This window comes from Drosophila kikkawai, chromosome 2R, assembly GCF_030179895.1.
Source record: "Drosophila kikkawai strain 14028-0561.14 chromosome 2R, DkikHiC1v2, whole genome shotgun sequence".
In the NCBI taxonomy this organism is placed as follows: Eukaryota; Metazoa; Arthropoda; class Insecta; order Diptera; family Drosophilidae; genus Drosophila; species Drosophila kikkawai.
This window is the reverse complement of record NC_091729.1, coordinates 9,338,082-9,361,016: the sequence shown is the minus strand read 5'-3', so window position 1 is coordinate 9,361,016 and position 22,935 is coordinate 9,338,082. Positions and strand designations below refer to the sequence as shown.

Sequence of the window (22,935 nt, the reverse complement as noted above, 5' to 3'; positions counted from 1 at the left end):
AGCGCTCAACAGAAAACAGAAATGAAGACAGCAAAACTCTTTTGCTCAGAGCGAGAGCGAGAGAGTATGAACTTTTTCGGTTGTGCTCGCAACGAGAGCACAAGAAAAAAAAACGGTCGACAGTTATTTGCAAGCTATGGAAACAACAGATCTCAGAGGCTACGAAAGCGAGCTGTACCAAAAGTGGTGACATCGAATAATAATACGGTGAATAAAACTCATAAATAAATAATGGGAGTTAGTAAATTTTTCGACGGAGGTTTTATTTGTGTTGCCAACGCCAAAAAGTGGGTGTTGCTCAACATGTTCCTAGCAACATATGTATTTAACTGAGTGTTGCGCAACATTATCCTGGCAGTACTTCCTACTTCCTACTTGTTTTTTATTTTATTTGTATGATATTTTTAGAACTTATATTTTTTTTTTTTGAGTGGATCGGAATTATACTTCTGCAGAAACTTTTTAAAAGAGTCAACTTTTAAGGAAATTCAAATAAAATAAATCAATAGGATTAAAAATAGAATTAAATAGGATCATTTAATTGTAAAAACAATATAACAATTGAATTGTTATATTTACCAAAAATGTCCAGTAATTTGTTCCTGGAGTCTTTGCTTTGATTGATATTTCTGGAGTTGGCGCCTGTATAAATTAGATTAAATTGGGGCCGCTCGGCGTCTCAATTAATCGATTTGGGGTGCATCATATTCGAAGCTTTTATTGTCTTGATTTCGCCGCAAAAGCATCTAAAGTTCAGCACTCATATCATTTGTTTGCATTGTTTGCACTCAATGGTTTTGTATTAGAATAAATTGAATTTTGATTCGAAGGCACCACCCCGACTGGGTGTGATGCGGGAACTCAGCACCATCTCATCTCGCTTTTAATTACATTTTATTAAAAACATATACGAGAGATGCCGCGACGCCGCGAGTCTCTCCAGCCGCTGAGGAAAGTGCAGAATGGAGAGAGTGGCATACGGATCGGATCCACATCCCCTCCGGACTAGACGCCAGAATCATTCATCGCTCTGATCTCGAGCAGTGAGGACGTTCAGTAATAGTGCTCCGAACTTAAAATAAAGTGCTCCTTTCCTCCCAGTGTTTGTGCCCGACTCTACTCCTAAAAATAACATTAAATAGAAAAGTGAGTATACTTTAAAAGTAACTACGACTAAAAAATCTAATTAAATATGAAAAAACTAGCTTACTATACATATTTGATGTACCTAACAACGATCACAATTTATCAACCTTTAACCCAAGCCAGCGTCCTTATCAATAAACAAAATAGGTTCAGGTTTTCATTCTCTATGTATATATGTATATGGGGTTTTCAATTCTTCGCTTATTAACTAGGGCAGTTGATGTGCGATTTTTGAGCTCGTAAATTTCATTTCGCATATTTCTGACCCAATTTCCCAAATGCATCACTTCCTCTCCCTTTTGAAGGAGAATCTGGCACATGCAGTCGTCCAGTAGATACTTTTGCGTCATTTGTTTATCGCCGCAAGAACAATATCAACGGTTATATGGCTCTATATACATATATTCAGCGAGGTCTAGCCGCACAATGGACAAGGAACCAATTTGCTTTGTTTGCAGTTGTTTCTGTTGCAAATCAGCGGCAGTTCTTTATTATTTGTTTGCACCCCCATAAAGACCGCACATCAATTTTGGGTTGTTTATTAGTTCATAGTTATTTGTTATAAACAAAAAGTTGATGTAATTCGTAAGGAGGAAACACCTCTGAACAAACAACCAATGGCAACTGAAGGCAAACGACGCCATTGCAATTTATATTCAATTTTATATCTACCCATTGATTCAATTTCCGTTCGATTATCCACAGATCTCGCATAGGATTTGCGAAGCAGCATCCCAATTAAAGATCGGAAACGCACTGCACTCACGCACCATGGGCGAGGGCAGTCGGACACTCCAATTAGTATTCCTGGCTCTAATTGCAGCTGCTCAATGGCAGACAATTGCCGCAGGGCTAGTCACGTAAGTAAACTAGATCGACCGACTTAATTACTTAAGTTGGCCCAGTTCCTTAATATAATATAATATCATGCTTACCAAATAAATAAGATCAGACGCTGGTTTAGAAAATACCGTCAGCTGGGGGTTTCCCTAGGAACCACTTTTCGTGGTAATTTTAAAGGATCCTTAGCCAGTTCTCTTTTAAATATGATAATCTTTATATTGTTATCCCCTCTTTTTTTTATCCCATTTATAAAATTCATACGAATTGTTTTAACCAAAGTTCTATTGAAATTGAAGGAAAATGCGTTTGATAAGATTCCATCTAAATGTAAACCCATTAAAATGAACAAGTTTTAAGACCCAATTACTTTGAGTGAGACACTCGGGTTGGAGAACTATAAATCTGCAATCATATCTCTCGTACGAGGGTGGTAATTGGATGCTCCAACTTTCCGAGAGCTCGCCCTCGCCCCAATCCCGCGATTCAAAGGAACCATGCACATTTCTAGCTCTCCTCTTTTTATGGCTTTAGACACATGTCACACATTCGTTCGCACTTGGCTCCAGGGACAGAGTGGTTCCTATTCCTATCCTATCTGGCCGCATCCACTGCACTCGGAGTTTTTAGCGAAATGTGTAAGACATCAAACTGACTGTTGTTCTCGGTCGGCGCCTGGCCATCGGATGGGTGCATCCGCATCGCATGCACAGCCTCATCTACATCCACATACACTAATGACTAATGCCTTCAAAGGGAAGCCAAGATGTTGGCTGTTCCGCTTATTTGTTTGTTTATTTTCGGACTTGGGATGGGACTAGGCATGTTTTAGTGCACACTTCATGCAAATGGGACTGGGAACTGAGAACTGGTAAATGGGGAGGGTGCCCTGGAGTGGGATAGAGCAGCATGTGTTTTCTGCTTCCCCTATATCCATGCTCTTATCCGTCGGCACCGTCGTGCACTTCATACAAACAGCTTTGGATTAGGAATAGGGTTCCTGACCCTGAGAGCCGGGCCACCACCACTTATCCACATATCCATCCATGATCGCGATCGCGCCCCTCAATATTTATAGATGCACAAGCACTGATGGTGGTGGTCCCGTCCATTGCGCATCCCCCAGCCCCACTGTTGATGATTAATGACCTAGAGCGAGGCTAATTTTAAGAAAACTCCGTGTCCCCCGACTCCTTGCAGCAACGAGGAGCTGCGTGGCACCATCCAGTCGCTGATCTACTCCTACAACCAGCTGGACAATAAGCTGGAGAGACACGAGCATCGCGAGCGCGCCCTCGGCGAGTTGCTGAAGAAGGCACTGCAGTCGCTGCAGAAGGGCCAGAAGAGCTTGGAACCGATCAATGGGATCTTTGGGCGCCTGGACGACAGGGTCAGCCAAATAGAGACCATGCTAATAACAGTAAGTTAGCCAATGTTCTGGTAAATGAAGTACTTAAAAATTAAACTCACTTTAAAAAGCATCTTGACAGTTCTTTAAGTAGCTGTAAAAATCTTGAATAGCCTTCTAGGACATTATTTAAATTGATTAAAAATCCATTGAAAATTTTATTTTTAAACTATTTGATGTAAAGTACAGATATTAGATTAGTACCCCAATGGCGTAAATATATCTTTGGCTATTTATTACATGTATTAAATATGGCTCAATAGAATGCTACCAAATTGTACATCCTCAAAAAAATTATTTCATAGATTTGGACTTTTATATTTCATGGTTTATCAATTTCTTTGGTATCCGTGCATATTTTAAACAGTAAAATAATGAAGATAAACAACACTGCCTCTATAATATAATTTTTTAAAACCAATAACTTTAGCAAGAGGAAAAGTACAACACTCAGTCGGAACGATTCAGCCAGGCCACCGAGCACATGTTCAAGTGGATGCGCGAGAACGACGAGTGCTTCAAGCGACCACCGCTCAGTTCCAAGCTGATCGCTGCTCCGGCTCCGGTCACCACTCCCACCATTCCCAAGGAATTCTTGGAGGAGCAGCAGCGCGTAAACAAACTGCTTCTGGAGGAGATCCAGAAACTCTCAGCCAGCGTGGCCTCGCTCAAGGAGAGCAGCCAGAAGGCGGCTGTCCAGACTCAGCAGAATTTCGACACCCTGCCCAAGGGCCAGGAGCTTCTTGCTCAGATCGAGGCCAAGCTCCAGCAGCACTCCGAGGCGGCGGCTTCGGTGACTACCGCTGCTCCGCCCAAGAACGATGAGTTTGAGGCCCAGCTCCTGAAGACTCTGAATAACTTGGAAGGAAAGGTTTCGCAGTTAAGCGAGAAAGCTCAGAGTCCGGCTGCACCCGTTGGTCTGAATGAGAAGGATCGGGCCTATATCCAGGAACTGAATAATGACACTCTGAATGCCTTGGCGCAGCTTAAAAACGATAACATGGCTTCTCAAAAATCGGGTGGGTTCATAACTCTTCTATGCTTTCAAGTCCCAAAGGTAAAAACCTATTGACTATTTATATTTTTCGCTTTCTTTCCCCACACAAAGCCTTGCGGGAGACCACGGAGCGAATGCAGCAGACGGAGGCCAACATCCAGGCGGACGTCCGCCAGCTCACCGCTGACGTGGAAACTCTCAACAAATACTTGACCTCGGCGAACGAGAGCAACAGCAAGCTGACCGAGGGATTGGAGGCACTGGGTAAATTCAACAACATCATGATGACCAACTCGGAGGTGGTTCTAGACACGCAACGCAAGGTGGAGTTTGGCACGCTGAACGTGGTGCAGCGAGTGGGTAAGCTGCTTGGTGAGCAGGTGAGCCAACTGACCGAACTGCTCAAGGAGCGCTTCTCCGCTTTGGACGGAACCATTGTGGGCACGCAGCAGGAGGCCAACAAGAACTTGAGTGGACTCCTGGAGACGGAGCTGAGTCAGGTCTGGCATCGCATTGAGATAATGGCTGGCGAGATCAGCCAGAGCCGGGAAATGCTGGGCGTCATCCAGTCCGCATCGGATGGGTACATCAACAGCACTCTGGCCACGATGATGGGACTGGGCGGCAAGGTGGAGGAAACTAAGAAGCACATGATCGATATGGACGAGAACCTCAACTACTTGCTGGGCAAGTTGTCGCTGATGTCGAGCGAGTTTGCCAACATCAAGAAGGGGCTGGCCGACTCCCTTGAGGATCTGCGTAACTCCTTCCATCTGCTCCACGAGCGGATGCCCACGGGTCCCGGGCCCCACACCATTGACAAGAACAAGTATCTGACCGACGTCAGCCTGCTTTCCAAGCGACATGTTGAGCCTGAAAGAGAGTAAGAGCAGGAGCAGGAGCAAGAGCAGGGAAGGAGCTAGAGACTCCCCCGAAATGAGAAAAATACAATACTTCTAACCATAGCCATTAAGTCAGCCCACTTACATGTAAACATAACGATCTTAAATCCCCAAATACCTGCCCATAATACATACATACACTTCATTACGAACAATGTGGTTTATTCTTACGTGCTAGAGGAATTCCTGGCGATAATTTACATTTAAAGTTAAGGTAACTAGTTAATATAAGGGCTCCGCAGCCCGCTTCCTACTTGCCCCAGCGCTGTTCGCACCGCGAGTACTTGCACAGGATGCTGGCGAACGTCTCCACGTCAAAGTACCGTCCGCTTGGATGCGTGTGAAACTCGGTAAAGCGCACATGCCACGGCAGCAGGCCGAAGGTGCATGTCTGCCGCGCGAACACGATGCCCAGGTCGGGTTCCGGTGCCTCAAAGCCAAGTCGCTTAGCCAGCATGCCACTGATCTGCTCGGTGAGCGCTTCGCGCTTTTGGCTGAGTAAATTTTGCACCTTCGGCGTCTCCCTCTCCTCATACAGCTCCCGACAGACTTCGGCTATGAGGGCATGGCCATCAGACTCATCGATTTGATAGAGCTGCAAGAAGGAAAAAGAAAACTTAATTAGAAACTGATAAGACAATGATTAGTTCCGGGAATCGCTTTAGATATGTGTACTCTTCCAATGAGACTTCAGATTTTTGGGAATTAGAAGACAACAAACAAGTGCCTTGAATTGATATCAAGCATTGAATACTCTTCTTTACTTTAATAAGAATTTGAACAAAGTACACACAATATTAATAAAAAAAAACTATACAGAATCTTGTACTTTGACCAATAGGTTAAGGAACTATTGGAAATCAAAATCTTATCTTGCTTGTTATTGGTTTAAACAAGGTGTAATGACTTGTTTAATTGATAGTTATAGATTGTCCATGAAACAAAGAGTATTCTTTTTAAGATTGTTTCTGAAAAATCTTTTGAATTTCTTATTGTTTTAATGTTTTTTAGTCGGATTAAAGTGTTAAGCAAACGTAAGGAGTGCCACATGGCTTCAATAGTTTAGTTTTAAAATGCATTGTTGATATTTAATCTAATGTTTTTTTTAATGAATTTCAAATCGAATAAGAATTAATTGAAAATAATAAAAATCTATTTTCTTAGGCTGCTTTTTTAGGGTATTTCAATATTCGATCTCTTCGCACTTGCTTGGTTATCAGTTCCCGCTCGCCAGCACACACACACTCACCTGCAACTGCTGGGGGAAATGCGAACCACTTGTACCGTTCGCATAACCATTGGTATTTTGTCCGTTTCTTGACTCACTTTCCGGCTTGCTTTGACTTGGTGGCCACTTGAAGCATCTTCCGCTGCCTTCGTTGGCCGACCGACACAGGTCCGCTAGCTCCACGAAGCCCCTGTCCTTCATCCGCTTATCGTACACACTGACATGCTTGACGCCCACGTCCAGGGCGAAGCCGAAGATGCGCTTCAGGAGCAGCGCATCCACATAGCCGTCGCTGGGCGAGATTACCAGCACCAAATGCTGCGGCGTCTTGGTCAGCTGGGAGCGGCAGTCGGCGAGCACGCGCCGCTCATGCAGCTCACGTGCTGCGTCGCCGCGCCAGAGGTCATATGACCGTCGGGCCAGTGCATTCAGCCGGTCGCGAAACCGCTGCAGCAGCTCGTAGCCGACAACCAGGAGGAACAGCAGCTTGCCAAGCAGCAGGCAGAAAACCGTGATCATGCTGGTGGCGGCGGGCGGTGGAATGTGCGCTCTCTTCGGCTCGGAATCCGCTCCTGTTGCTTCTTCGGTTCCCCTTCGCAGTGTACACAAGCGGACATAACCTGCAAGGGGGATGCATATCGTTAAAACTGATCCGAGAGGAGCCAGGGGCTTACCCACGGTTGTCCAGGGTCGGTTCTCGAACTGCTCAGTCACTCTGGGTGCGGGGTCATCGTGTTATCCAAGCTTATTTCGTTTTAACCGATGCGCTCTCTCAGAAGTACGTGTTCTTTTGTGTGACCAGCGGATGTCAATCTAAATATTCGACATAATCTGGTTGGGCGGCTCTGGTCACACATATTTTTCATTTCGATATATTGCAAAAAACAGCTGTGAAATGTCGCTGAGGGGCCATCTCTAACAAAGCTGACCCGTATCGAAAGCATTTGCATTCGCTGGTTTTTCTGTTATTCTGGAAAATTCACGAGCAAAATTCTGTTACTCTCATTCTGGAAATTTAGTTTTGCGGCCTTTTTATTGTTTATTGTTTTGTCGGATCATGAAAACTGCATTCCGTGTCATACGGCCATAACCATAGCGATATTTTTCCGATATGTTCAATCATCGGTGTATCGATAGCGCTCCGATGCTTTGCCAGCACCATATTCGCAGATTATTCGCTATTGTTTTCGCCTTTGCCGGTTCGCCTCTGTTCGTGAAGTGAAAATTGCAGTTCTTTGCCAATTCAAGCAACAAATAAGGTGAGTAATACTCGTTAGCCGCTGTCTCTGTCTCGCCTTAGTTGTTTTAAGCGGGGCTTTTGTTGTAGTTTTGTTTGCAAATATAATTTACTGCAATTCGCCGGCCAGGCCCAGGCTGTCTGCTGAATAGCTTTTGGGCGGGGGCAGGTGGAGATGTCGGTGTCCTAGTGCCTGCGTGTATGTGTGTGCATGCTGTGGGTGTCGTACTTGTGGTGGAAGAGAGATAAAAGACGAGAGACAGCTGTGCTTTTGGATTTGGATGTGATGGCTATTTTTGTGTGATTCATTTTGTTTGTAAAATTAAATTCACACCGCACACCAATACACGCAAGGTCCCCTGTATATTGAGGGTATTTCTGACGATGATTTCATATCCGATTCCATGCCACAATTAATTGCCAGCAAGTGTATGCAAATTAACCCTTGGCTGCCCAGCGAATCTTCCAGGCGTCGTGGTTGTTAACCCTCCGATACCACGACATTATAACTACTCAGCTGTTGTGGCCATCTTTTGTTTTTGTTTGCTGACTCACACGCACACAAACACGCCCATTCGCACACCGGCGCACAATAGTTTACGCAAGACCAAACCCAGTTGTTTGTGTTTGTGCCGCTGATGACTCAAAAAATGGCCAAAATGCGCGCTATCAGAGTTAATAATAAATTTGTGGAGTGCCGCGGAAAGAGTACAGAGAGAGATTACTAGTTATGTGGAAAAAATACATGGCCTTAAAAGGCGGCTGGCTTCAGTTTTCCATTAGCGCAGTAACTCGAGCCCACTCACACACGCAGAAGATAACGGTAACTCAGCTGCAGACATTTAATCTCTGCCTTGCATTCTCGTTTTTCCTCCTTTTTGCACGCAACAAACGCATCTGCCGCAACAGAAAAAACAAAAACAAGAACTAGTATTAGAGCCGGGCGAAAGTTGAATCTCAGCTTAGTGGCCATCCCCTCCTCTCCTTTTCCGGCTGCATTTCCCACTCTTAATTGCCAGCCATTTGTTTTAAGCTACTTAAAGACAAAAACAACTTGTGTGTGCCGCCGGTGCAATAAACTCATTGGCATTGGCAGTAGTAAGGCAGAAAAAAGCATCTGCGCATACACTCTCTCAGAGAGTTTCCCCCATTTTCCGCCAACTCAAAGTCGAAGCTTTCTCCATCGCTGCCAATTGTGCAAGATTTGAAGCTTGCACAAAATCCTGCCGGCTCCAAATGCGAAATCCATTTTCATTGCCACTCCGATAGCTGGCCCCAAATGGTCAAGCGGCGCTTTTCCCCAAAAAAGGCCACGAAATTTAAGTTTGAAGTCTAACAGAGTTAACAGAACTGCTAACAGCGGGTTAGCAGCGGGACTCCTGTCGGAACTCCGAATGCGTACTCTGAATCCGAACCGTGGGCGTGCGCTTTGTTTAGGGTGTGTTCTTCAATAGTGTGTGTGCCAGTCGTAATTGTGTTCCTCAGTCCTGTTGACCCAGTTGGAAGTCCGGAGCGATTCGTCTGTTTCGTGGACCAACTTGTTTCCATTTCGCCTTTAATGTGTCGCCGCTGCCGCCGTCGCATCCGCAGTGATACACACACAGCTAAATGAGCAAGGAGTGGTCGCCACTCGGGCTCCACCTTTGCGGCTTCTGCCAGTGCCCGCTAACCGAATCCAAGCCCTTTGTATGGCTGCCAGTGTTGTGACCGCTGCCGCTTGAGCAAAGCAGGGGAAACGAACGAATCCGCCAAGGAAAGTCAATTACATAATGTGCTTGCTTCGTATTTAGAGCCTGAGAGTCCCGTAGTAAGTCCCAAGAAAAGAGCCTGCACTATGTTCTCATGCTGTCGAGCTAATGCCAAGGCAGGCAAAAAGGATAAAACCAGCAAGGACACTGAAGAGGGCGCTGAGCCGCAGCAGGGAGAACCGCAGCTAAATGGTAAACCGGAGAAGGAGCCGCTTAAAGAGTCACAAAAGGAGTCGCCGCTGCAAGAGCCTTGCGTTAAGGCAGAAAAACCAACTGAAGCGGATAATCCGACAAAGGAGGAAGAGGCCCAGCCAAAGACCGACACTACTGGTATTGACACATCCCTAAGTATATACACACTCCTCTCTCCACCTATCCGGCAGCTCAACAGCTGGGCAGAGAGCACTCGGCTTGGGTGCCCTCTCCGGAACGAGCCCCGGATCACTGCACATTTACTGCAGCTCTGACCAGGAGCTTTATTCTACTTCCTGTCTTTTCATTTTGAACTTATGTACTTCAAGTGGCTCTTGGTGGCTGCTTAGGTTCACTTTTTCGTTGGTTTCCACAGCACTTTTTGTACATTTTATTTACGTAAATGTGGAATATACCAAGGAATAGTGCCGATTCCGAGTTGATTAATGAGAATAGCTAATGACATTACTCATACTACATGAGTATAATTTTATTTTTATAAAACTGTTTAATCGTGCACATCGCTCAAAGTGATTGTACAAGGAAGGTCACACATATAAAAATATGAAACAAGGTTATGGTTTTCGTTTTTTGGGCTTACAAAGTGTTTGCTCTAAGAATAAGTAGTATGAATATTTAAAGATATATATGTAGCATATGCTATAAGAAAAACAAAACGATCAAAAATAACCCAATTTCAAATATTTGTTGACCACAATTGTGCGTTGTTTAATAATGAATGTTATCAATTTGAAATATCAATAGACATTCTTGATTTGCATAATGGCAGTAGGATATTGTATTACAAAGATTTATTCACTATAATCAGTGCATTTATCATTTAAACTAATAATGGATAGTTGTAATTGAAAATGGTTTTTAAATGCAATAAATTACATAAGTTAACGCCTTGAGCGAACCAGGAAGCAAAGAAGGCCAAGATAGCTAGCTTAAAGTGAAGTAATCAACTCAAGTATCGGCGCTTTCCTTAATAATCGTTTGTGCCATTAAAGCCATCATGTAAAGTAATCTTAAGCAACACTTCCACAGTCAATCCTACTCCGACTGAAGCTGCTAATAAATCACCAACTCCAGCGCCAACACCAGCACCGGCACCAGAGCCAGCACCTGAACCAACTGTAGAGACAGAAACATTAGCTCGCTCCACGCACTCCTCTACATCCACGGCACCACCTGCTTCAATGACCAGCGCCGGGGCGGATGAGGAGGATGATGTAGTGGTGTCGGCAGTTACGGCTACCACACCGCCACCCCAACCGCCGCCTACGAAGAGCTGCCTTTCCAGGCACAACTCCACACATCAGTCAATCAAAAAGAAGGTGAACATCAGCAACCGGGCGGAGATCATTGAGCCCGAACCGCTGCCTTTGCTCGTGATTGCTAGCCAAAATCAGGGCTCGCTTCTGGACGATGACGAGGTGTTCTCCGACTCGCTGCCTCCACCGAAGCGGGAGAGCATGTGTGCGCCGTATATCGAGGGGGATCTCGTGTCGGAGACACTGGCCTTTGCCCACGGACTGCCCTCCTGGTTTAACGACGAGCGACTTAACGAGATGTATGCTGCTTACTAAAGCGTTTTTGTATGGCCGGTTCTGGTTTCGCGACTCAATCATCAGCTATCTTCTGATTTATTTATTTATTAGTGCCAAGTCCGAGCAGTTTTCGTTGAATAGGGATCTCTAAACGGGAATCAAGGTAGTCAGGGAAAAAGCATTCTGCAGAATGGGTTTACTCAGATTCAAAATTTTAAGTTATAAGCAATGGTCGTTGTTTTAAAATTGAGAAAATCCAAGTAAGTTTAAACTATAAAGCGATACTTTGAATGCAAAACCAGAGCAGGCCTGTCAGTTGATTCATCGCGTCTCGCGCCACGATTAGTATATCCTCTCCTCTGACCTCGTTCCATGTCCAGCGGCTGCATCGAGCCACCGGTCACGCCGGTGGGACGCGACGAGCTGGAGTTGAAGCGCCAGCGCCTCTACACGGAGCTCCTTCGAGCCGCTCATGCGGCTGTGGAGCACAGCGTGGCCGTGCGGGGTATGACAAACTCGGATTGTTTTCTTGGATCTCAGTTGCATAGTTGTTCGATACTTGGACTGTTTTTGATTTCTTTGCCAAATGAAGCAACGCGCTCATCTTTGAGCCAGTGACTTTGTTTAATGGATCATCTTCTCTGTCTTGCCTTTTCGTTATTTTCTTGTGTCATATTTGCATGTGGTTTTCCGTTTCTTTTATCGACTTGTGGGGCTTAGCTTTGCATTTCCTTTTCTCATTCCGTCACCAATCATCATCACCACTCTTGTGATGGGGATACCCCCAGACGTGAAATTTTAATTTGGAAATATTTATGTGTTCAGTGAGAGGGGTGCACGCTATTTTGGGGATTATCACGCTGACAAATTCACCTCTTTACCTAGATAATTTTTTTTCCTAAAGTTCAATTTACATTTCTCTAAATGTTTATAAATAAGAAGAAACTTGTTAAACACGCTTAAAATAATTATTTCTCTCTCCTTTGTGCATATTCTGGTGCAGATAACGAGCCGGAAGCCAAGCCCGCGGCTTCTGTCGAGCACTTGGAAAGCATTTGCGAACGTTTGGAGACCCTCGTTGACCGATTGGAACGGACTCTTACGGCGCCGCAGCCTCAGCCGCTTGAACTACCCACGCCCATTCTCCCGCCCCCGCCAACCGAAGAAGAAGTAGAGGAAGCTCTCCCAGTAGCATCACCAGAGGTAGAAACACCACCACCACCTTCGCCGCCGCCGCTTAGCAGCAGCAACAATATGAGTGTAGCAGGATTCGAGGATATTGTGGCGGGACCGCTGAGCCAATATCTGTCCCTCTCCGCCAAGATTGGCGGCGACGTCGCCCAGCACGCTGAGCTCGTGAAGAGCGCCTTTGGGTGAGCTTTGTTTTCTTTCAAAGATTACCAAATAACTGACTAATTTTGTGATTACTGTTGAACAGCTTTCAGCTGCAGTATGTGACGCTGGCCACCCAGATTGCCCAGCCGGCGCAGCCCAAGCAGGCGGAGTTGCTGAAGCCGACTTCGACGCAGATTAGCGCCATCCAGGACTTCCGCGAGAAGCACCGCTCCTCCCCCTTCTTCAACCACCTTTCGGCCATCAGCGAGAGCATCCCCGCCCTTGGCTGGGTGTGCGTTGAGAAGACCCCGGGTCCGTATGTGAAGGAGATGAACGACGCCGGGCAGTTCTACACGAACCGCGTGCTGAAGGAGTGGAAGGAGAAGGACGTTAAGCACGTGGAGTGGGCTCGCTCCTGGGTGCAGACGCTAACCGAATTGCAGGCCTATATTCGCCAGTACCACACCACTGGTCTGGTGTGGTCCGGCAAGGGAGCTGCCCCCGCTGGAGGTGCCCCACCACCGCCGCCACCCGGAGGCATGCCCCCACCGCCGCCGCCATTGGATCTGAACGCCCTGAAACTGGACAGCGCTGGAGATGACCGCAGCGCCCTGTTCGCTCAAATCAATCAAGGCGCCGACATCACCAAGAGTACGCCTTCTTTACAGTTAATTAATGAAACAACGTGGCTAATTAATCCTTTATTCCCTTCCCAGACTTGAAGAAGGTCACGGGGGATATGCAGACCCACAAGAATCCCTCCCTGCGTACCGGACCGGCTCCCTTTAAGTCGCCTGCCCAATACGGCGGAAGTTCTGGCAGCGCTCCCTCGGGCCCGGCTCCTGCCAAGCCTCCTGTGTTCGAGCGTGATGGCAAGAAGTGGATCATCGAGTACCAGAAGAACAACACCGGACTGTTGGTGGAGAACGCCGAGATGAACAACGTTGTGTACATGTTCCGCTGCGAGGGATCCACGCTGACCGTTAAGGGCAAGGTGAACAACATCGTGCTTGACTCGTGCAAGAAGTGCTCGCTGCTGTTCGACTCCGTGGTGGCCTCTGTGGAATTCGTCAACTGCCAGAGCGTTCAGATGCAGGTGCTCGGGTCGGTGCCAACGGTTTCGATCGACAAGAGCGACGGCTGCCAGATGTATCTGTCCAAGGACTCGCTGGGCGTGGAGATAGTCAACTCCAAGTCTTCCGAGATGAACATCCTTTTGCCCGACTCCAGCGGCGACTATGTGAGTCTTGCCTACGTTTATATTGTCTTCCCATTATGAATGCTTTTATTTTTTTACAGACCGAGTTGGCTTTACCGGAGCAGTATAAGACCACCATTGTCGGCAAGACCCTAAAGACTGTGTGCGTAGACAGCCTCGGCTAATGTTATTGCCCATGCCAGGGCTCCAATCCGTTGCTTCTCCTCCAACCATCACCAGCAACAACAACAGCATTAGCCAGTCAGCAGCAATCATAATTGTATTTAATCTTAAGCGCAAACTTTTCTTACTTCCGAGATTCTGATCAAACTTTTCGTACCAAACCCCGATTGTATTAATGACGTGTTGCCAAAACTTTTGCTATTCTGGCTAAGTGGGAAGAGTATTTAAATAATTTATTTCTATGGAAAATCAACGCCCACAAAAAAAAAAGGAACCCAATGTATTTATATATATCGAGAGTGTGTTTAATGAGAACAGAGCGTGGAATTCGATCTTTTAAGCAGACTGCACTCGATCATCAAAAGTAACTCTCTTTTTATATTCTATTTAAATAAAATTTAAACATTTTTTATCAGATAATTGGATGGCAAAATACAAATAATTAAACATTTGTGGGGACAGCGCCTGACTGGGTATTCTAGCTCTGCTTTATTACCTTGAATTCATCGTTGTTGACGGGCGCCAAGTTTTACATTCGCCACCGGAGACCCTTATTTCCACGTACGAGATTCGGGATTCCCAAAACAGTAAAGTACATTCGATAACTTTTGTATTTTCTATTCAAAATAATAGGTCAGCGCACTTTTTATCAGATAAAAAACATGAGAACTCGATTTATTGCTACGTACATTTACAATTTCTTTAATAAAGCCAGGCTCAGAATGAGAGTGTCGGGGTTAGGAATGGCTGGTGGCTAATACTGGGCACCCTAGATCTTCTTGTACTCGATCCGCTCCACCTTCACCTCGTCGCCGATCAGCTGGTACACGTACGTGACCACAGTGGTGCTCTGGATGTCCATTAGGACGAAAGAGGGCACCACATTGCTATCCAGCGGATTGAAGGCTCCGGTTGCCGAGCCCGGGTTGATGTAGAACTTGTTGCCATGCTCGTACGCCTCGAACTTGTACGTGTGCCCCGTGATTAGGATGTCAACGTCCAGTTGCCTCTGGATGAGGGCCAGTGCCTCTGGGTCGCCTCGCGGCACCACCTGGTGGCCATGGCACAGGCCGATGCGGAATTGGCCCACGGTGACCACCTTCTGTTCCGGGTAGCTCAAATTCTCGTCAAAGTCGCCGCGCACAATGTGCACGTCATTGGCCAGCGATTTGAGGTAATCGTAGGACTCCTTGGTGCAGATGTTGCCGGTGGCCAGGATGTGGTGGATACGGCCCGGCACCAGCAGCTTCTTGAACTTGGCCGGTAGGCTGCTGCAGCGGTGCGGGATGTGCAGGTCGCCGAGTACCAGAACTAGCATGATGGTGTCCTTTGTTGCCGTTTGTTTTGTTTGCCAAAATAAAAAAATTGTGAAACGCCCAGCAATCAGCCGATAGGTGCAGAGAGTCTATCGATAGAGGTGGCACTTTCTTGAATCGAAGGGAACTCGAAGCGCGGCGGGCTTTTCAAATTTTTAACCTATTGCACTCTCGGTTTTTAAACCTTTTTTTACTGCCACTTGCCCATTTTAAATTTTAAAATATTTATTTTTATTAATTTATATATTTAAATATTTATATATTTATGATGTAAAGAATAAAATGAGGTAGTATGTTGCAGAGGATAAATAAGCATGCATTAACTACAATATTTTCGTTACCAAGCAACCATCCTTCAGCAACGCTGTTTACTTTCGAAATCAATAAAAAGAAAATCATAGTCCTTTTCAGACAAAAGCATTTAGTTAACTCACCGAAGGACATGGCCGACCAAAACGAGCTGGACCAACTAGCTACCGCCGAACTGCTGAGGCTTCAGCGTCAGCATCGGGGACTCCAGCTGGATCTGCGCGGACTGCTCGAAGAAAAGGCCAAGCGGCTCAAGAAGCAGAACCACATGATCAACGTCCTGCAGGTGGAGCACCAGAAGCTGAAAGAGGAGATCAAGACTCTGGAGGGTGGCACTCACGCCCGCAAGAACACTAATGTGAGTTCTATGAGTTTCTCAAATGAACTATTTAAAATTCAGAGATTTCCACTCTTGCAGAAGGAGAGACACCTCGGTAACCTGCAGGGCCAGCAGGCTGACCTCCAAAGAGTACTCCAAAACGAACGGACAAACCTGTGGGAGCTGGAGGGTCACATTCGGAAAATGGAGAAGGAGATCGACGCCCTGCGGCGAAACGAGGTGCCCGACAACTGTTACAAAGACACGATCTGCAAGGTCCAGAAGAGTGTCGTCAAGCTGGAGAACCGCCTGGATGTGGTGAACAAGAAGTGCAGCGATGTGCTCACGGAAAACAGCAAGATGAGGGACGCCATCAACCACATGCTGCAGGATCGGTGAGAAAGTCCCATAGAAATCGAATGTGGAATTTGTTTCTCTCTTTAACCATCGCCGCAATTCCAGGGCGAACTTCAACGATATGTGGCAGTCGATGGTTACTCAGTTTAACGAGGGTAAGAAATTCATCATGGACCTGATCGATCAGTCCACCTTGGCTTTCGATCAGCGTGAGGAGCTGTGCAACAAGTTGTCCGTGCTAAAAGACCGCAACGAGAACGACAAGGTGATGCACATCCAGGAGATGCGCGAGATGCAGCGACGTCTGGAACACGACGCCAAACTGCAAAAGTTCTTTGATATCAAGGGACAAAAGCGCCTGAATCCAGAGCTGGAGCAGCGCGAGCTGGACAAGAAGCAAAACCAAAAGGAGAACTACGAGCGACAGCTCCTGGAGTACAAGGATATCATCGAGAAGATCAAGTTGCTGTACGGCGAGGAGGATGCCGAACGGCTGGTGGCCCAGTTCAAGCGGCAGGAGGATGAGAACTTTGCCCTCTTCAACTATGTCAACGAGCTGAGCCACGAGGTGGAGGTGTTGAATGACTCCACGCAGGAATTGACGGATGAAATAGGTGGGTTAAACTGACGCTCTCTTATAAATAAACATGCGTATATAATCATATTACCCACAGAGCGGCAGAAATCAGAGCAGACCGAAAAGGAGTTGAAGCTGAAGACCGAGGCCTTGGATTATCTGAATGCCGAACGGGAGCGGATCGAGCAACTGGCCGAGGAGACTAGAGAGAGGAAGCGCACCCTGAGCATTCGCCTGGAGCAGCTGCTCAAGGGCATTGAGGATATTTTTAGGTGCCACCCCGAAAGGAACTTCCACAAATATCGAAGATAACTAGTGAGTTCTCTCTTCCCTTACAGACAACTGGCTTGTGACGAAACATGTCCCATTCTAAATGTCCTGAGCACCAAGACCTTCTTGACGGTCCACAATGTGAAGCTTTTCATTGGCGTTATCGAGCGTCGGGTCAATCTGATCATTAGTGCCATCAATATAGAGGACAATTCCAATAAGATACTGGCCAGGAAAGATCGGGTTCCCAAGTTCAATATACGGGAGTCTGCCAAAACAAAAGGTTAAGGATTCGGACGGACAAACATGCTGAAAATAAAATAATTTATCAAATATCTACGTAATCAATACTTAATTTAATACCGAATTATATTAGGAAGAAGAAATATAAATAATAAATGCACATTTTCCTTATAAGCGCTCAAAACAAGAAATGTTATAATATTTTAAATTTCCCTCCATCTTGTCGAAACAAAGTCGTAGTACTATCGGCACACCCTACTAAAACATCGAAAGTTGCACATCTCTATCGATAACAATAAGCCGGTGAAAATGGACGCGGATCAGACAACGAGCAAAGAAGGTGCGTATTTTGAAGCCAATAAATGGTGGCAGCCAAGTGATTATGGACTGTTTTCATAGCCGAGGCGAGCATAGACCTCCTGGTAATAGTGTTGGACACGAATCCGTCGCAGCACATCGTTCGCCAGAACCCACAGAACCTCACTCAGATCTTGGAGGCGGTGATTGCCTTTGGGAATGCGCACCTCATGCAAAAAGCCCAGAACAAGCTGGCTGTGTTATCCTGCTCCCACCATGCCACGTGAGTAGAGTCCCCAAGGTGCGTTGGCTCATATTGACCTGCGTATTCCATGGCAGTAACTTCCTATACCCCCAACCGAGGCGTCCAGTGGAATTGCGCCAGGTCGATGGCCAATATGAGGCCTTCAGTCTGGTGGAAAAGACGGTGAAGCAGCAGCTGGGCAGCATCCTGATGAATGCCCCACGTCTGAGTTCCCCCTGCGAGAGCCTCCTCGCCGGGAGCATGTCCATGGCGCTCTGCTACATTTCCAGAGTAAGTAAATGCCAGTCAAACTTAAATGCTATAAATTGATGTATTCCAATTTTCCGCCCTGCAGCTGCAACGCAATGTGCCACCTGGCGTCAAGATGCACTCCCGCATCCTGGTTTTGACCGGCAGCAACGAGTGTGCGTCCCAGTACATGACCTACATGAATGTCTTCTTCACCGCCCAGAAGCTAGACATTGTGATCGATACCTGCGCCTTGGACAAGACACTCAGCTTGCTCCAGCAGGGCTGTGATATTACCTCCGGACAGTTCCTCAAGGTCACTCAGTTGGACGGCCTGCTGCAGTACCTTCTGTGGGTCTTCCTGCCGGCCCCCCAGATGCGGAACAAGCTGGTCTTGCCGCCTCCGCCGAAGGTTGACTACCGCGCCTCCTGCTTCTGCCATCGCGAACTCATCGACATTGGCTATGTCTGCTCCGTTTGCCTGTCTGTGTTCTGCAAATACAGTCCGATTTGCACCACCTGCCAGTAAGTAGAACTTGTTTACTTAATTCTTCTTACACTTACGGGCTTTGTTTCATTTCAGTACAATCTTCAAGAGTCCTGGTCCTTTGCCCGTAAAGGGTAAGAAGAAAAAGAAGACTGACAAGCAAATGTAATTCGGACAGAATGTCGCCCGAAGTGAACAGTTTATTAAATTAGAACAACTTAACTCAAGTTTTTATTGTACAAGCTATTAGTTCACATATTTCTGGTTATCTTACTAAAGTACATTGGCCCGAAGTTGGCCGGCAGAAACGGTACCACCATCTGTCCATACTTGAGTCCCTTTGGGTGGTCAAATTTGAAGATGTCACTAAAAAGCGATGTTTGCTGGCTTAAATCCTTAATGGTGGCCGTAATGCCGTACTCTGTGAAGACCTTCTGCAGGGCCATGTGCACCACTCCGTCGTTCTGAATGGGCGACAGCGAGCAGGTGGAGTAGACCAAGCTGCCACCCGGACGCAGCAGACGCAGGCAGTTGGCCAGAATGCCCGCCTGAAGTTCGGGAATGCGTAGTCTCTCCTTGATGCGCGTCGGCTTGAAGATGTTGTTATCCTGGGCATTGAGCACGTGGCGATCGGTGGTGCAGGGCACATCCACCAGGATCTTATCGAACTGCTCGTACTGGTCGAGGTTGCGAGCATCGCTCTGGCTGAAGATCAGCCTCTTACAAGCCCACCGGTCCTTGTAATCGAACAGATACTCCTGCAACACCTTGCGCAGCTTGTTTATTCGTGACTCTTGGACGTCATTGCACACCAACTGGTCCAGGTGCAGCGTCTGTAGCATGAGCAGTGATTTGCCCCCGGGGGAGGCACAGGCGTCTAGGACCCGCTCTCCGGGTTTCACCTGCAGGAAAAGAGGCGGCAAGGTGGAGGCGCCGTCCATCAAATAGTGGGAGAGGACTCCGGTGAGGCACTTTTTGGGTCCCTTGAAGTCCGAGCAGTTGCCCATCTCGTATGTGTACAGAGAAAGGTGCTCGGGAAAGTAAAACGATGCCTCTGGTTCAATGGTGAGTGGGAAATCGGCGTTGGTTTTGTAATATTTGTAGTGCTCCGACTCGGCCACCCAATCCTCCATGCCCTTGATGCTGTGAGCGGGCATGTACTCATACAAGCCACCGGTGCCAAACTGGGGGTCCACCAAGCGATGCTCGTCGAGCCTGTAGTCTTCCTCGAGAGCTCTGGTCAAGCTCTGCTCGATGGGCTGGTTGACGTCCTCCGTCTGCGTTTCTTGGCTATTGTCGTACTTCAGCTGCTGTGGTAGCGTCGTGGCTGAGCCATCCTCTGCTGAACTCGGGTAAATGTGGGCCACCTCGCGTTCCTGCTGCTTACGCAGCAGAGAATCCAGCTTGCTTTCAATTTCGTGGCGAGACTTTCCCTGCTCCGGCATAGTGTCAGTGGTCTCCTGCTGGCGACCCAGGGCCAGATTGATCAGGGACTTCATGTTGATCGCTCCATCCATTTCTAGCATGCTGCAGGTCTGCTCCGTGTCCCCGAAGTTGTTCACCATGGCAATGTACTTGTGGCGCGTGAGCAGGGCCGCCCGCATGTTCTTCCACCGGCTGCCGTAGACGCTACCATAGAAGTCGTCGAAGTTCTCCAGCGCCCGGTCGCAGTTGTTCTTCTTGTTTTGCAGGACATTCCATCGTTTCTTGGCCCCGCTCTTCCACCTCCTTTGCAGCAGGCAAATGCTGCGTATTTTCAGCATTTTACACAATCAGAACTAAACACCGGCAACTGATAACATGAGGGGTATTCCCTCTTTCCCTCATACGGCTGAATTTTAATCAGCTGTTTTCCAGCTGTTCCGCAATAATTTATCGCTAGAGTTGTCAATTTTCTTTTGTTACCAATCTGGGCAACTCTATCGTTGGATACGTTTTCTTTTTAATTTTTCTAAATTATACATTTTTAATAATTATGTGACAGGAGTTTCAATAATAATAAAAGTAATTACCCTGGCAGAAATTTGAATTTTCTTTTCAAAATATCGGAACCATTTACAATAAATAAATAATGGCTAAATCGGCTTGTCTGGAGATGCTTATCAAAAACATACAGCTGAAGCGCTGCCTAAAAAATTACTAAATTTAAAAATTACTAAAAAAGAGTACATTTGCAACAAAGAATTGTTTTATATTAGTTTTTATACCCTTGCAGGGTATTATAATTTTAGTCAGAAGTTTGCAACGCAGTGAAGGAGACGTTTCCGACCCTATAAAGTATATATATTCTTGATCAGCATCAACAGCCGAGTCGATCTAGCCATGTCCGTCTGTCCGTCTGTCCGTCTGTCCGTCTGTCCGTCCGTCTGTCCGTCTGTCCGTCCGTCTGTCCGTTTCTACGCAAACTAGTCTCTCAGTTTTAAAGCTATCTGAATGAAACTTTGCATATAGTCTTCTATATACTCTCACTGCTATATATGTCGGAACGGGCCGGATCGGACGACTATATCATATAGCTGCCATACAAATGTTCGATATATTTGTAGAAAAAAAATTATAACTTGGCTGTTTATCAACATTTTTGCACAATTTTTTTGATATGGTCATTTTATATTATTTCTGAATTTTTGTAAAAATTTCATGAAAATCTGACGACTATATCATATAGCTGCCATAGGAACGATCGGGAAATTAATAGAAAAAACATTATAACTTCGTTGTTTTTCAACCTATTTTTATCTACTCTGAGATATAAGCTTATTTTATTAGTTCAAAGTTTTGGTATAAATTTTATGAAAATCGAACAACTATATAATATAGCTGCCATATAAACCGATCGGTAGATGTAGAGAAAATGTAAAACTGGGAATGTAAAACTGTAACTGTCAAACTCTAAACAATAAGTATAGGTAAAATTTAATGAAATATTATCTGCAAGGGTATACAAACTTCGGCGTGCCAAAGTTAGCTTCCTTTCTTGTTTTTTTAACAATTTAATTTTAATTTGAGGATCCAATTGAGCATTTAAATCCAGAGTTAATCAGGCAGATAATTAGTGTATGAATAAATATATAAATATGTGTAATTTTTGAGTTTTCGATTTCAGTGCTTTTCTGCTGAATGTCTGGAGCTTACAATATGCGCTTAAATTTATTTTATTTGGCTTTTCTCGGAGTGCTTTTATACCACTCTAGTGTAAGTATTTAAACATCCTGTATATGGATTGAATAACTTTGCTTGTTTTCCAGTTAGCAGTCGTTTTCAAGTTTACCAACCTTGTGTGCGAGAGCTACAATAAATCCTGGTTCCAATTCCACGAGTGTCGCCTGAAGGCCGTGTCGCGCGACAGAGTCGTTATGAATATGAACGGAACTATCCTCCATCCTGTTTATAACGCCCAAACCCAGGGCAAGTTGTTCAAGAGGGCGAATGGCTACAAGCCTTGGCTCCTTAACGCCGAAGTTGATTCCTGTCGCTTTATGCGAAAGACCTACTACCCGCCAGCTAAAATAATTTATAGCCTTTTCCAGGAGTTTACTAATATCAACCATACGTGTCCTTATGTGGTGAGTTAATCGTATTTTATAAACAAAAATGTAAATTCTTATAAATTACTCTGTCATTCAGGGCCCACAGTACCTCAGGGGATTCTATCTCAAGCCAGAATTATTGCTTCTCCCATTTCCAACTGGCGACTATATGTTGTCCTTGAGATGGTTCTTTGATCACAAACTACAATTCGATACCAATATCAGTTTTGTGTTTGTTGAGGATATAAGCAAAATTTAAATTTATTAAACATAATTTTAAGGATCAAACTTGACCAAAAATGATTGGTTTTTAAAATTGGTAAAATGATCCTTAAGCTGTCTTACGAGAGATCTAGCCAAAATATTATTCACAAATAAATGTTCGTACAATCTTCAGTTTAATAGTCGAGTCGGGTTTTAGAAATAAAACATACGAAATTATTAAATACACATATGTATTTAGGATTAATATGAGTATTTTTCAATGATAAGTTCGAGGTATTTTAAAACAATTTTTACGAATTACAAATTACTCAACCAAAAAGACATATACGCTAATTGAAATTGTTATATGCTTATCTTTTTTGTGTTTTCTAATATTTTTTCAAATTTATTAAACAGTAATGAACTACGCCTAAAATGGCCCAAATCGCGAGATCTGTTTTTAAATATAGATGTGCATTTCTTAAATTTTAAATCATATATATTTATATATGTATACATATTGGTTTTTACTTGAAAAATCAAACCAACTCAACCCCTTGAAATCA

The 22,935-nt window shown here is 45.4% G+C and overlaps 8 protein-coding genes across 11 annotated transcripts; 5 read left to right on the top strand and 3 right to left on the bottom strand.

Moving 5' to 3' along the window:
- Nucleotides 1–1,002: 1,002 nt before the first annotated feature.
- LOC108074419 (adventurous-gliding motility protein Z) lies at nt 1,003–5,448 on the top strand. The gene is made up of 5 exons (XM_017166452.3): nt 1,003–1,146; nt 1,852–2,006; nt 3,187–3,406; nt 3,825–4,413; nt 4,503–5,448. Exons 2-5 carry the CDS (start codon nt 1,918–1,920, stop codon nt 5,276–5,278), a joined length of 1,674 nt encoding a protein of 557 aa, XP_017021941.1. The 5' UTR covers nt 1,003–1,146; nt 1,852–1,917; the 3' UTR covers nt 5,279–5,448.
- On the bottom strand, nt 5,435–7,413 carry Tango14 (transport and golgi organization 14). Of its 2 annotated transcripts, none has more exons than XM_017166455.3 (3): nt 7,196–7,413; nt 6,543–7,141; nt 5,435–5,888 (listed from the first exon to the last, which is right to left on the bottom strand). In XM_017166455.3, the coding sequence occupies exons 2-3, from the start codon at nt 7,038–7,040 to the stop codon at nt 5,544–5,546; spliced, it is 843 nt and encodes a 280-aa protein (XP_017021944.1). In that variant the 5' UTR covers nt 7,041–7,141; nt 7,196–7,413; the 3' UTR covers nt 5,435–5,543. The 2 variants fall into 2 exon arrangements, with proteins under 2 accessions (XP_017021944.1, XP_017021943.1); XM_017166454.3 differs by having other exon boundaries at nt 7,200–7,413.
- A 225-nt stretch (nt 7,414–7,638) lies between these two features.
- capt (adenylyl cyclase-associated protein 1) lies at nt 7,639–14,387 on the top strand. 3 transcript variants are annotated; one of them, XM_017166453.3, is made up of 5 exons: nt 7,639–7,780; nt 12,255–12,624; nt 12,690–13,237; nt 13,303–13,826; nt 13,886–14,387. In XM_017166453.3, the coding sequence occupies exons 2-5, from the start codon at nt 12,506–12,508 to the stop codon at nt 13,967–13,969; spliced, it is 1,275 nt and encodes a 424-aa protein (XP_017021942.1). In that variant the 5' UTR covers nt 7,639–7,780; nt 12,255–12,505; the 3' UTR covers nt 13,970–14,387. The 3 variants fall into 3 exon arrangements, with proteins under 3 accessions (XP_017021942.1, XP_070140921.1, XP_070140920.1); XM_070284820.1 differs by lacking the exon at nt 7,639–7,780 and adding an exon at nt 11,390–11,511; XM_070284819.1 differs by lacking the exon at nt 7,639–7,780 and adding an exon at nt 11,609–11,756.
- A 269-nt stretch (nt 14,388–14,656) lies between these two features.
- Vps29 (vacuolar protein sorting 29) lies at nt 14,657–15,374 on the bottom strand. Its single transcript, XM_017166456.3, has one exon. It carries the CDS (start codon nt 15,283–15,285, stop codon nt 14,737–14,739), a length of 549 nt encoding a protein of 182 aa, XP_017021945.1. The 5' UTR covers nt 15,286–15,374; the 3' UTR covers nt 14,657–14,736.
- Nucleotides 15,375–15,725: 351 nt separating this feature from the next.
- Ccdc114 (Coiled-coil domain containing protein 114) lies at nt 15,726–17,403 on the top strand. The gene is made up of 5 exons (XM_017166439.2): nt 15,726–15,950; nt 16,011–16,306; nt 16,374–16,882; nt 16,943–17,117; nt 17,184–17,403. The coding sequence occupies exons 1-5, from the start codon at nt 15,726–15,728 to the stop codon at nt 17,401–17,403; spliced, it is 1,425 nt and encodes a 474-aa protein (XP_017021928.1).
- Nucleotides 17,404–17,571: 168 nt separating this feature from the next.
- Nucleotides 17,572–18,951, top strand: Tfb4 (transcription factor B4). The gene is made up of 5 exons (XM_017166478.3): nt 17,572–17,698; nt 17,758–17,938; nt 17,995–18,190; nt 18,255–18,673; nt 18,732–18,951. Exons 1-5 carry the CDS (start codon nt 17,668–17,670, stop codon nt 18,802–18,804), a joined length of 900 nt encoding a protein of 299 aa, XP_017021967.1. The 5' UTR covers nt 17,572–17,667; the 3' UTR covers nt 18,805–18,951.
- On the bottom strand, nt 18,789–20,583 carry l(2)10685 (5-methylcytosine rRNA methyltransferase l(2)10685). The gene has a single exon (XM_017166477.3). The coding sequence runs from the start codon at nt 20,396–20,398 to the stop codon at nt 18,887–18,889; it is 1,512 nt and encodes a 503-aa protein (XP_017021966.1). The 5' UTR covers nt 20,399–20,583; the 3' UTR covers nt 18,789–18,886.
- Nucleotides 20,584–20,637: 54 nt separating this feature from the next.
- Nucleotides 20,638–22,425, top strand: LOC108074412 (uncharacterized). The gene is made up of 4 exons (XM_017166440.3): nt 20,638–20,800; nt 21,742–21,830; nt 21,884–22,201; nt 22,263–22,425. Exons 2-4 carry the CDS (start codon nt 21,756–21,758, stop codon nt 22,422–22,424), a joined length of 555 nt encoding a protein of 184 aa, XP_017021929.1. The 5' UTR covers nt 20,638–20,800; nt 21,742–21,755; the 3' UTR covers nt 22,425.
- The last annotated feature ends 510 nt before the right edge of the window (nt 22,426–22,935 follow it).

Coding starts and splice junctions, on each gene's coding strand:
- Vps29 (XM_017166456.3), bottom strand. CDS start 15,285: ATGCTAGTTCTGGTACTCGGCGACCTGCACATCCCGCACCGCTGCAGC.
- Tfb4 (XM_017166478.3), top strand. CDS start 17,668: ATGGACGCGGATCAGACAACGAGCAAAGAAG. Junction 17,939..17,994: donor TCCTGCTCCCACCATGCCAC/GTGAGTAGAGTC, acceptor ATTCCATGGCAG/TAACTTCCTATACCCCCAAC. Junction 18,674..18,731: donor CCGATTTGCACCACCTGCCA/GTAAGTAGAACT, acceptor GTTTCATTTCAG/TACAATCTTCAAGAGTCCTG.
- capt (XM_070284819.1), top strand. CDS start 11,624: ATGTCCAGCGGCTGCATCGAGCCACCGGTCACGCCGGTGGGACGCGAC. Junction 13,238..13,302: donor AGGCGCCGACATCACCAAGA/GTACGCCTTCTT, acceptor TTCCCTTCCCAG/ACTTGAAGAAGGTCACGGGG. Junction 13,827..13,885: donor CCGACTCCAGCGGCGACTAT/GTGAGTCTTGCC, acceptor ATTTTTTTACAG/ACCGAGTTGGCTTTACCGGA.
- LOC108074419 (XM_017166452.3), top strand. CDS start 1,918: ATGGGCGAGGGCAGTCGGACACTCCAATTAGTATTCCTGGCTCTAATT. Junction 2,007..3,186: donor ATTGCCGCAGGGCTAGTCAC/GTAAGTAAACTA, acceptor GACTCCTTGCAG/CAACGAGGAGCTGCGTGGCA. Junction 4,414..4,502: donor CATGGCTTCTCAAAAATCGG/GTGGGTTCATAA, acceptor CCCCACACAAAG/CCTTGCGGGAGACCACGGAG.
- LOC108074412 (XM_017166440.3), top strand. CDS start 21,756: ATGTCTGGAGCTTACAATATGCGCTTAAATTTATTTTATTTGGCTTTT. Junction 21,831..21,883: donor TGCTTTTATACCACTCTAGT/GTAAGTATTTAA, acceptor CTTGTTTTCCAG/TTAGCAGTCGTTTTCAAGTT. Junction 22,202..22,262: donor ACCATACGTGTCCTTATGTG/GTGAGTTAATCG, acceptor TCTGTCATTCAG/GGCCCACAGTACCTCAGGGG.
- Tango14 (XM_017166455.3), bottom strand. CDS start 7,040: ATGATCACGGTTTTCTGCCTGCTGCTTGGCAAGCTGCTGTTCCTCCTG. Junction 5,889..6,542: donor ATTTCCCCCAGCAGTTGCAG/GTGAGTGTGTGT, acceptor TCCTTCTTGCAG/CTCTATCAAATCGATGAGTC.
- Ccdc114 (XM_017166439.2), top strand. CDS start 15,726: ATGGCCGACCAAAACGAGCTGGACCAACTAGCTACCGCCGAACTGCTG. Junction 16,307..16,373: donor AACCACATGCTGCAGGATCG/GTGAGAAAGTCC, acceptor CCGCAATTCCAG/GGCGAACTTCAACGATATGT. Junction 17,118..17,183: donor GGCATTGAGGATATTTTTAG/GTGCCACCCCGA, acceptor CTTCCCTTACAG/ACAACTGGCTTGTGACGAAA.